This window comes from Salmo salar, chromosome 14 (assembly GCF_965601325.2).
Source record: "Salmo salar chromosome 14, fSalSal1, whole genome shotgun sequence".
Lineage (NCBI taxonomy): Eukaryota > Metazoa > Chordata > Actinopteri > Salmoniformes > Salmonidae > Salmo > Salmo salar.
In genome coordinates, this window is record NC_138304.1 from 93,714,806 (window position 1) to 93,726,805 (window position 12,000).

A 12,000-nucleotide genomic window follows, 5' to 3' on the forward strand; every position below is an offset into this window, starting at 1 on the left:
AAAGTGACAACCACAAAGCGACCGTATCACTGCCGTACTATTGAATTCATGTTTTATTGGGGTCATTGAACCGCTAAAATCCAAATCAGTTTTATTTAACAGCACAGGTTTGTGTTTTTCATCATGAAACCTAACCCTAACCTTAACCACACTGTTAACTGTAATGCCTAACCCTAACATTAAATTAAGCCCAATAAATCACATACATTTTTACAATATAGAAAATTGTTCTAATCTCTTCTCGATGTCATGGTGCTTGCCTTCAGTGTTTACTTCTGTTTAGGGGTGTGTGTGTGTACAAGACTGTGTGTGTGTGTGTGTGTGTGTGTGTGTGTGTGTGTGTGTGTGTGTGTGTGTGTGTGTGTGTGTGGTGTGTGTGTGTGTGTGTTCACGGCCTCTTTGCATTAGTGCATCAGTCTACTACATCAGGGTAACATCATAGTCTGATGACTCATAGCATGAATCTCCTGCCTAAACACATCAGAGGTCCTTAACATCACTCAGACAGCCAGACTAAATGCTTACAGGGACCATCACCTTACCATCAGCTTACCATAACCATAACCTGTCAGTCTAAAGCAGATCTTCATAGATCAGGCTAACTAGCCAGTTTAGAACCAGTGAGAGATTGTCTACTGCTTCTGTGTTGTCTACCGCCACTCAGTCTCAACCTGTTGATGTCCGTTTTTTTTGATTGAACCTTTATTTAACTAGGCAAGTCAGTTGATGTCTCTGGAGGAATGATCAGCCATCTTTATGGTCATAGTTTAGTGATCACTGAGATGAACCCAACCCATGGAGGATTCAATCTACCATAAATTGACATGTCTATTCTGAGTTAGACATCATCTGTTGTGAATACAGGTATACAGGCATTTCAGTCATGAAATGTGAAAATTGTGATTGATAAATTACTGTTTATCCTTCCGCCTCACCTGCATGTTCTCCCGCAGGTCCGTGGCCTCCTTCAGTTGCGGGCCGGCCATTTTGAAAACCTCGTCCACTTCTTTGATCCCCAGGTCCCGGAGTGCAGCGTAGTCCCTCCCTCGCCTCGCCTTCCGCATAGACAGCCCCCGCTTGTAGGGCTTTCCCCCTCCTCTCCGGTTGGTGAGGGCCACATGGACGAACAGCATGGCGTACGGGAGGTCCTCCCCCATCAGTGACTGTAATGGTATATGCCGGTAGCCTGGCTGTAGGCACTCCAGGGGAATGGTGTACTGACCTGTGGTAAAACAGGGGGGATTACAAATGATGTACAAGAGTGTTAGACAATGAAATGACCATGAGAAGATAGTGAATGTTCACTCACTCTTTAACTGCTACAAAGTGTTCTTTATCTTAGCTAGTGATACTTGCTTGTGAGCTAGCAATAACCTTTACATGGCTGAAAGGTTGTTGTAGTATCAAATCAAATATTTATTGGCTTCAGACAAGCTCAACCAAAAGCAGACTGGACACCGGACTAGCAGTCAATGCAGAGCTGACCTTCGCCCTCCCTCCACTACTAACCTATGAACTCGTCCCCTATGAATTCATCATCCAGCACCACGAAGCGCACCATGGCCAGCTCGGGCAGGTTGATCTGGAACTCAAAGCTCTCGTCGAAGATGGGGTTGTCTCCGTTCTGCACCACCGTGCGGGTGCGGCGCTCGGCACAGTCAGCAGGGATACCGTGGATCTCCACGTAGACGTACGGGTCCACCACATCTCCTTTAGCTCCAGAACCCCTCGGACGGGGGAGGTTCTGACCACTGATCACCTGCATGGATGGATCCGCTTTATTGATTGATTGTCTGTTTGTTAGTTTGTTTATTTGTTTGATTGATGCAAGTGTACTGAATAACTGAACCAATACCATTCAACCACTAAGAGAAGTGTACTGAATAACTGAACCAATACCATTCAACCACTAAGAGAAGTGTACTGAATAACTGAACCAATACCATTCAACCACTAAGAGAAGTGTACTGAATAACTGAACCAATACCATTCAACCACTAAGAGAAGTGTACTGAATAACTGAACCAATACCATTCAACCACTAAGAGAAGTGTACTGAATAACTGAACCAATACCATTCAACCACTAAGAGAATTGTACTGAATAACTGAACCAATACCATTCAACCACTAAGAGAAGTGTACTGAATAACTGAACCAATACCATTCAACCACTAAGAGAAGTGTACTGAATAACTGAACCAATACCATTCAACCACTAAGAGAAGTGTACTGAATAACTGAACCAATACCATTCAACCACTAAGAGAAGTGTACTGAATAACTGAACCAATACCATTCAACCACTAAGAGAAGTGTACTGAATAACTGAACCAATACCATTCAACCACTAAGAGAAGTGTACTGAATAACTGAACCAATACCATTCAACCACTAAGAGAAGTGTACTGAATAACTGAACCAATACCATTAAGAGACGTGTACTGAATAACTGAACCAATACCATTAAGAGACGTGTACTGAATAACTGAACCAATACCATTAAGAGAAGTGTACTGAATAACTGAACCAATACCATTAAGAGACGTGTACTGAATAACTGAACCAATACCATTCAACCACTAAGAGAAGTGTACTGAATAACTGAACCAATACCATTCAACCACTAAGAGAAGTGTACTGAATAACTGAACCAATACCATTAAGAGAAGTGTACTGAATAACTGAACCAATACCATTCAACCACTAAGAGAAGTGTACTGAATAACTGAACCAATAACATTAAGAGAAGTGTACTGAATAACTGAACCAATACCATTCAACCACTAAGAGAAGTGTACTCAATAACTGAACCAATACCATTAAGAGAAGTGTACTGAATAACTGAACCAATACCATTCAACCATTAAGAGAAGTGTAGTGAATAACTGAACCAATACCATTAAGAGAAGTGTACTGAATAACTGAACCAATACCATTAAGAGAAGTGTACTGAATAACTGAACCAATACCATTAAGAGAAGTGTACTGAATAACTGAACCAATACCATTAAGAGAAGTGTACTGAATAACTGAAACAATACCATTAAGAGAAGTGTACTAAATAACTGAAACAATACCATTCAACCATCAAGGAGCCAACAAGCCAGGCAGTGAATAGGAGCCTCTATTAAACAGATATAAATAAAACACTGCTGTCTATCTGCTAGCCACTCACCTTAACATGGAGCAGCTGAGGGGACACACCCGGCACAGAGTCTCTCGTATCGGCGCTGAAATACGACACCTCCTGTCGCATGATGGCGGGTCGCAGCACGTACCCACAATTCCCGTTCTGGCGGAACCAGGCGATGTTAAGGTCCATCATCAGCCCGGGCGTCTGGTAGTTCAAAGCCACAATCTGGCAACCACACTTCCACAGGTCCTGTGGGTTCATGTTGCTGGAGTCGATGCGCATGGCGCTGGGGTAGACCCGCGACAGGAAGCGCTTGTTGTAGTTGACAAAGTCTCCCGGGTGCTCGCTGGCGCAGCGCACAGCCAGGGTCTCGTTGAACGAGCAGAGCTCCCAGGGTTTCTGGGTAGAGAACGACAACTGGAAGTCTGTGAAACGTACTGACTTGCACAGAGTCACCAAGTCAGAGAGCTCCTTTACTAGCTGGAACCGCTTAGGGGTAGTAGGAGGGGTCAGGGATTTAATGCTACCACCACCCCCTCCACCTTTCTGCCCCCACTCCCCCTCTCCTTCTCCACTGTTACCAGCCTTCATTCTCTGGCACATCTCCGCCCCCTCGTCTTCGTCAGTCACATCCCCCTCCGCCCCCCCGCATCCCTCCTCCAACTTCTGCCCCTTCAACAGGATCTTGCCCCTCAGGGCATTAGGCGAGGGCAGGTACCCCTCCCCTTCCCTGAGGGGCTCCGTGTACAACCTCTCCCCCAGTATCTTCCTCAGGTGCTGGAGCATGACTCTCTGCTGGCAGGGGGAGCAGTGGTTCTCCAAGCACAGGATCAGTGGAAACTCCGAAGCCTCGAATGCAAAACGGCCGATCACATCCAGGACACAGTTGAACTTGACAGGCGAGGTGAGGGTGTGACCGGTATAAACCACAGGTTCGTCGTCAGGGCCGTCCCACACGTCCACCTCCACACACCTGCAGCCCATCTTTAAAGCCCGGATGTAGCCGGTGATGTCAGCGGGCCCCCTGAACTGGTCCTCAATGAGGTAGGTGTTGTGGGAGGAGTTGATGTAGTAGTGGGATAAGGGCTGGCTCATGTCCTGGCACACCTGGCTGTGTTCCGGGTCAAACAGGTGGGACTCCAGGGAGGTGAGATATCTGGTGAAACCGTCCAATGAGAGGCAGCCTTGGCGACGTCCCTCCTCCGACGGCTCGTGGGATTGGATGAGCTCCAGACTGGTGTCTTCAGTCACCTAGACACGGAGGGCAGAGGAGAACAGAGAAATGAGCATCTCTTGAAGTGAAATTGTCATTTGTATTTCTAAATCGACCACTGTCTATTGGAGGGACACTTTATTTCTTATCAGCTAGACAGAGCTAAGAGGGACAATAGAAGAGAAAAAGAGAGAGAGAAAAAGGGAGAGAAAACCCATGAAACAGTCCTACTGGTAGAACAGCAAACCCATGAAACAGTCCTACTGGTAGAACAGAAAATTGGTCCTCCTCGCCATCCTTACCTGAGCCATGCCCTGCTCAACCTCCAGGAACCTCATCAGATCCTTGGTATCCAGGTACTCCTTGTTGCTAGAGAACTGCACCAGCAGGAAGTAGATCTCTGGTCGAGTGCAAAGGTCGTGAAAGACCTCAATGAACTCCTCCTTGGTTACCCTGCCCTCTATCCCTCTTCTGGTGTCTGTGTTTGCTCCAGATTCACCCCCATCCCTTTCCTCAGCTCCAGTCACAGCTGGAGCCCTATCCTCATCGCCAGCTCCTGAGCCAATCACAGCTACAACTGAAGCCCCAACCTTTGCTTCAGCTCCAGCCACAGTTCCAACTCCAGATGTCCCGGCCCCATTCATCCTCTCCTTGACACGATGGAGCTCCTTAAACCGGTGTTCCACTTTCTCACTCCTCACCCCAGGGTTAACACTCCTGATCAGACCTACAGCCGACCGCAAACTGATCCCCACCTCTCCTCCACCCTGTCCATCTGAGACAACCATAGAGGAAAATGTCTCTGCTAGCCAGGCGAGACGAAGGCTGTCCTCACTGCTGGCCATCATGTCTATGGCATGCTTCCCATACAGAATCAGATACCTAGGATGAGACAGAGAAGGATTGCACAGAGATTGTCATAATTAAAAGATACCAGGGTAGGAAATACTATGGGAGTCATCTGTTCCAGTTGTTTTCATTCACTTCCACTTGTCCAACTGGGAGTTCCATTTGGGTGTCAGTCTAGATTTACATCTTCAAGGATCTTGACATCCTTTTGATATGACACCACTTAGCCATGGAGAGTTGTTTAAACTAAAGCAAAACCAGATCTGGCAACCCAGCAAGACATTGTGTACATGAATCCTACGTCCAGATCTGGCAACCCAGCAAGACATTGTGGACATCTATCCTACCTCAGGCCAGTGACCCAGACGTTGGCCACCTCTGCAGAGTTAGCCACCAGGTCCAGAGCTTCATAGGTCTCTCCATAGATGATAGAGAAGGCACAGTCCTCAGAGATCTGGTCATAGACACCGTTGGTCCTAAAGGTCTCTGTGTTGCGGCCGGTGCGGACCTAGAAAGACACAAAGAAGGATCCAATCAAATGAGACCAAGTACAGAACAGTATACATGGGAGTTAACAGTTCTTATTGTTTCAGTCAGTTCCATTCACTGACTGAGTTATATTTGGCTCCAAGACAGTGCTGAAGAATAGTCAATTCCTGATGAGTGCAAACTCCATTTAAATCTATTGCAGATCATTCCATTTAATTGCTCTGTTTTTTTTTACAGGAAACCAGACGTCATTGCATTTATCAGGAGTTAACTCCATAAAGATTCATAACATCGCTGTCTCCACTTGGGTCTCCTCCTAGGTGTGTACCTACCTCTCTGATGGAGGGGACGGCGATGCGGGTGTTGCTACCTACCTCTCTGATGGAGGGGACGGCGATACGGGTGTTGCTACCTACCTCTCTGATGGAGGGGACGGCGATACGGGTGTTGCTACCTACCTCTCTGATGGAGGGGACGGCGATACGGGTGTTGCTACCTACCTCTCTGATGGAGAGGACGGCGATACGGGTGTTGCTACCTACCTCTCTGATGGAGGGGACGGCGATGCGGGTGTTGCTACCTACCTCTCTGATGGAGGGGACGGCGATACGGGTGTTGCTACCTACCTCTCTGATGGAGGGGACGGCGATACGGGTGTTGCTACCTACCTCTCTGATGGAGGGGACGGCGATACGGGTGTTGCTACCTACCTCTCTGATGGAGGGGACGGCGATACGGGTGTTGCTACCTACCTCTCTGATGGAGGGGACGGCGATACGGGTGTAGCTACCTACCTCTCTGATGGAGGGGACGGCGATGCGGGTGTAGCTACCTACCTCTCTGATGGAGAGGACGGCGATACGGGTGTTGCTACCTACCTCTCTGATGGAGGGGACGGCGATACGGGTGTTGCTACCTACCTCTCTGATGGAGGGGACGGCGATACGGGTGTTGCTACCTACCTCTCTGATGGAGGTGTCATGACGTTGGCCTCTTTGAGTACAGGGAGGACAGTTGACCCCCTCCCCCCTTGCACCCTCCCCCAACCTACCTTCCCCCACCCAGTCCCTGTGGGAAGGAGTGGTAACATTCCAGGAGAATCTCTTGCCACATGGCCCATAGAGAGACACAGGAAATTCTTCCAACTCACAGAATTGGGGAGCCAAGCGACATTTGTGTTCTGGAGAAGGTATGGAAGATTGGTGAAGAATCCAGCTACGAACTGGTCCGCTTGGTACAATTTTGTGATACTCAGAAGAGACAATATAGCCATATTACCATAAAACGGTTTATATAATAGCCTCAGCCTTGAGACTTGCATCCACATGGTTGTATAGAATGTATTAATAAGGATAAAGCTATTTGTAATACATTGAAATGCTATGTACTGATGTTAATATGATAGAATTGGATTTCTGTACCAAGCTTAACTCAGTCATCGGCACGCCCCCAGGGACACAGACAGGACCAGGCGTCATGTTCTATGTTCACTATAAACCCCCCCTGACTTACTAGTCTAACAGACCCGGCCTCCACTCCATTGTGAGTTGGCCAATAGGTTTGACCATCCAAGTACTCTACTGAAAGTGAACTATACCACGTGGTTAACTTTTAGACTATTGATACCGACAGAATAAGAACAAGTCTTTGATATTAATTATTAGTCTGCAGCTAAGTAAATTATATCATTGAACGCGAAGACCAACGAAACATCCATTCTATGACGACATTAATGAATGTCGCTTTGAAAGATCCATTCTAACCGAGAGAGAGAGAGAGAGAGAGAGAGAAAACTCTCCATCAGAACGACGCTGCAACAAGGATCCCGACGACACACTGAGCGTAAATATATATTGATTGCAATTGTTCTCAAATGAGTGAGCGTTCATGTGCAAAGGATTAGCATGTCAATTGTTAATATTAATGAACTGTGTACCTCCTCAGCTGAACATTTTATGACCCATTGTTCTACAAGACACCAGCCATGCCTGTTAGCCACTAGGGCACATTACTCTACCAATTCTTTGTGATGATAATTACTGTTTGTATACTTTATGTGAATTACTTAGTTTAGTAAATAAATGATTTTAAGACAATTGATGTATGGATGATTTTAGTAAAGACTGGGTTCGTGCAGATACAACAATTTACGACGTTTGGAATGAGACTGGACGCGAGGTAAAATACACCATTTAAACCAGAAGATAATCGGCCTATACTATAACAGAATATAATATATAATGTTATAATATAGGAAGGTTATATTAGGAAAATTATAGCTTTGTAATCTGAATATTTTCCTTGGTGCCCCGATCTCCTAGTTAATTACAATTAAACGATTAATCAGTTTAATCGCGTGATAATAATTACAGGGAGTTAATTGATAAACATGTCTTCAGTTTAATGGTACCCCAAAGACACGACAGAGGGGACGGCGATATGGGTGTTGCTACCTACCTCTCTGATGGAGGGGACGGCGATACGGGTGTTGCTACCTACCTCTCTGATGGAGGGGACGGCGATATGGATGTAGCTACCTACCTCTCTGATGGAGGGGACGGCGATGCGGGTGTTGCTACCTACCTCTCTGATGGAGGGGACGGCGATACGGGTGTTGCTACCTACCTCTCTGATGGAGGGGACGGCGATGCGGGTGTTGCTACCTACCTCTCTGATGGAGGGGACGGCGATACGGGTGTAGCTACCTACCTCTCTGATGGAGGGGACGGCGATGCGGGTGTTGCTACCTACCTCTCTGATGGAGGGGACGGCGATACGGGTGTTGCTACCTACCTCTCTGATGGAGGGGACGGCGATACGGGTGTAGCTACCTACCTCTCTGATGGAGGGGACGGCGATACGGGTGTTGCTACCTACCTCTCTGATGGAGGGGACGGCGATGCGGGTGTTGCTACCTACCTCTCTGATGGAGGGGACGGCGATGCGGGTGTTGCTACCTACCTCTCTGATGGAGGGGACGGCGATACGGGTGTTGCTACCTACCTCTCTGATGGAGGGGACGGCGATGCGGGTGTTGCTACCTACCTCTCTGATGGAGGGGACGGCGATGCGGGTGTTGCTACCTACCTCTCTGATGGAGGGGACGGCGATACGGGTGTTGCTACCTACCTCTCTGATGGAGGGGACGGCGATGCGGGTGTTGCTACCTACCTCTCTGATGGAGGGGACGGCGATATGGGTGTAGCTACCTACCTCTCTGATGGAGGGGACGGCGATACGGGTGTTGCTACCTACCTCTCTGATGGAGGGGACGGCGATACGGGTGTAGCTACCTACCTCTCTGATGGAGGGGACGGCGATGCGGGCCTTGTCTGACTCCTTCTTGGAGGGCTCCCATCGCAGGGCCTGCAGATCTGACTCCAGCAGGTAGTAGCGTTGGTAGACTCGTGAGTTGGAGCGCACCTTCCGAAACTCAGTACCCTCCATCTGGAGACAGATGAGACGTCAAACATGCACATACCTTGATCCTATTCACTAGGAAGCAAATGGGCCGAAACGGGGAGGGACTACCTGCACTTGACCAATAAGAAACATTTTTTTTTTCGTTTTCCGCTGTGAAATGTTTTGCTACGGTGTGCACTAACGAATACACCCCAGTTATATTTCAGTCACTTATATAAAAAACAAACCAACAGACACTGCCACTTCAGAACTGTACAACTAGAATGTAACAAGTGTAACTAGTGTAGTAACTGGTTTATAACTAGTGTGTGTAACGGGTGATGTTCCCCACCATAGCGCTGATGCAGTCTGCAGCGCTGCTGATCTTCCTCTCAGAGAGACTGCTGCTGAAGGAGACTGTCTTCTTCCTCTCACGACCAGCACGAGACCCATCCTACAGAGAGAGAGAGAGAGAGAAGGAGAGGATGTGTGGGGAATTGATAAGAGGAAATTGGGAAAGTAGAGAGAGAGAGATTTATTAATACAGATAAACCTACACTCCTACCCAGCCCAGCCCAGGCTCATTTCACTTTGTTGGTGTTCTTTCTGATAACATGTGTCAGAGTGCCTTTGACCTTCACCAATAACCCATTAATCAAACACTGATGGGCTTTGAAAATTCAAGTTCCATGCCCCCTTGATGACTTTGGCCTCCAAATGATCTGAGTTCTATCACTGTTTTGAGAGAAAAAGAGAGAGAGCGAGAGAGAGAGAGAGAGAGAGAGAGAGAGAGAGAGAGAGAGAGAGAGAGAGAGAGAGAGAGAAAGAGAGAGAGAGAGAGAACTGAGCTGAAGGAGCAGCCCCCCAGCTACACCAGCCCAGACACAGAGCTTCTACAGGACCAGATCAACCAGTGCAGGACCCAGCTGAAGAACTCTGTCCAGGAGCTGAGAGAGAGCCTTACCACAGCTCTTGAGGAGGTAAAGGCCACCATGAGGAGAGAGCCTTACCACAGCTCTTGAGGAGGTAAAGGTCACCATGAGGAGAGAGCCTTACCACAGCGCTTGAGGAGGTAAAGACCACCATGAGAAGAGAGCTGGTGCAGGTAAAGGAGGAGATGGTAAAGGAGTTGTCTGTCATCAAGAGGGTGCTGCAGCACAGAGAACAGACTGTAGAGACTCCCAGAGAGAAGCTGCAGCCCCTCACCACCCCTAACAACCCCACTGACCCACCTTTACCCACAACCCCCCTATACCGACAACACTTTACCCACACCCCCAGTCAACAAGGAGGCTCACATAGAGACATCTACTACAGAGAGAAGCTCTCTGGCCCCCCCGACACCCCCCCACACACCCCTCCATGTACACAGGCCCTGTGTACTCCAGCCCCAGACCGTAAACGCACTAATCTGGTAAAACCCACTGAGGTGGCCATCCTCATTGACTCAAATGGGAAATTCATCCAAGAAGATAAACTCTTCCCTCAACACAAGGTGTGCAAAATATGGTGCCCAAAAACACAGGATGCACTCCACATCCTGTCCCAGCCTGACTTTGGCACACCAGGCCACATCATTATTCACACCGGCACCAACAACCTGCGAGAGGAGCAGGAGAGAGTAGGCAGCCTGGTCAACAGAGTAGCAGAGAGGGCCTCTGAGTGGTTCCCCAACTCCCACATCACCATCTCCACTCTGCTGCCCCGCAAAGACTTTCATCCCCGTACCATTCAGAAAGTCAACGCTGACATCACCAGAGGGTGTGGCCTACTCCCGAACGTACACGTTGCTCACCACCCAACAATCACCCCAGAGCATCTGCACGACCACTCCCACCTGAGGAAGCAGATAGTAGGGATGTTTACCAAGTCTCTAAAGGATGTGGCACTTGGTAGACAAACACCCCATGCTGTACTGGACAGAGGACCACCCAGAGACCCCTACCAGACCACTGCACCACCAAGGAGCCCCAGGCCCCCACAACGCCCCACCAGACCCAGTGCACCCCACCCACCACCAGACCATTACCACTTCCATCGGCTTAGCCAGACCGGACTGGGCCCAGCCTACTACCCCGCACCAGACCACCACCCCTACCAGACCAGAGAGGAAGCCCCACGGCCCAGAACTGGCCCTCCTCCACTCCACAGGGCCCAACAGCAGGACCAGTGCAGCTACGTAGAGGTCGTCAGAGGACAGGAGAACCCTGTAGGATTAAGTGAGATTAAACAGCTCCTCCAATACATCTGCACTAAACACACACGGACGCATGCACACACACACACACCTGTGGTACTAGAATTTACTTGTTCAATGAATAGGAATATATACATATATATACATATATATATATATATATATATATATATATACATATATATATATATATACATATATATATATATATATATATACATATATATATATATATATATATATATATATATATATACATATATATATATATATACATATATATATATATATATATATATATATATATATACACACATATATATATACATACATATATATATATACATATACATATACATGTACATATATATATACATATATATATATATATATACATATATATATATACATATATATATATATATATATATATATATATATACATATACATATTTTTTTTAGCTGTTATCCTGTTTCTCACTCTTAACAACTTATTAGTTAGTAGTTACTGTATTTCTGACTGCTATTCTTTCTTTTTGCAACATGAAATCACTATCAGTTAGCATGTGGAACATTCAGGGCCTAAACTCATCAACCTATCAGTTAGCATGTGGAACATTCAGGGTCTAAACTCATCAACCTGTCAGTTAGCATGTGGAACATTCAGGGTCTAAACTCATCAACCTATCAGTTAGCATGTGGAACATTCAGGGCC

At 47.1% G+C, this 12,000-nt stretch overlaps 1 protein-coding gene across 1 annotated transcript in view; it reads right to left on the minus strand.

The window, feature by feature from the left end:
* LOC106570537 (inactive phospholipase C-like protein 2) overlaps positions 1-12,000 on the minus strand; it is a 48,396-nt gene that overhangs the window by 13,785 nt on the left and 22,611 nt on the right. Inside the window, exons 2-8 of the mRNA XM_082961281.1 lie at positions 9,441-9,542; positions 8,984-9,133; positions 5,545-5,705; positions 4,651-5,230; positions 3,178-4,386; positions 1,510-1,759; positions 936-1,222 (exon numbers count right to left, since the gene is read on the minus strand). Of these exons, the coding sequence (XP_082817407.1) occupies positions 936-1,222; positions 1,510-1,759; positions 3,178-4,386; positions 4,651-5,230; positions 5,545-5,705; positions 8,984-9,133; positions 9,441-9,542 (2,739 nt within the window). The remainder of the gene's footprint in view (positions 1-935; positions 1,223-1,509; positions 1,760-3,177; positions 4,387-4,650; positions 5,231-5,544; positions 5,706-8,983; positions 9,134-9,440; positions 9,543-12,000) is intronic.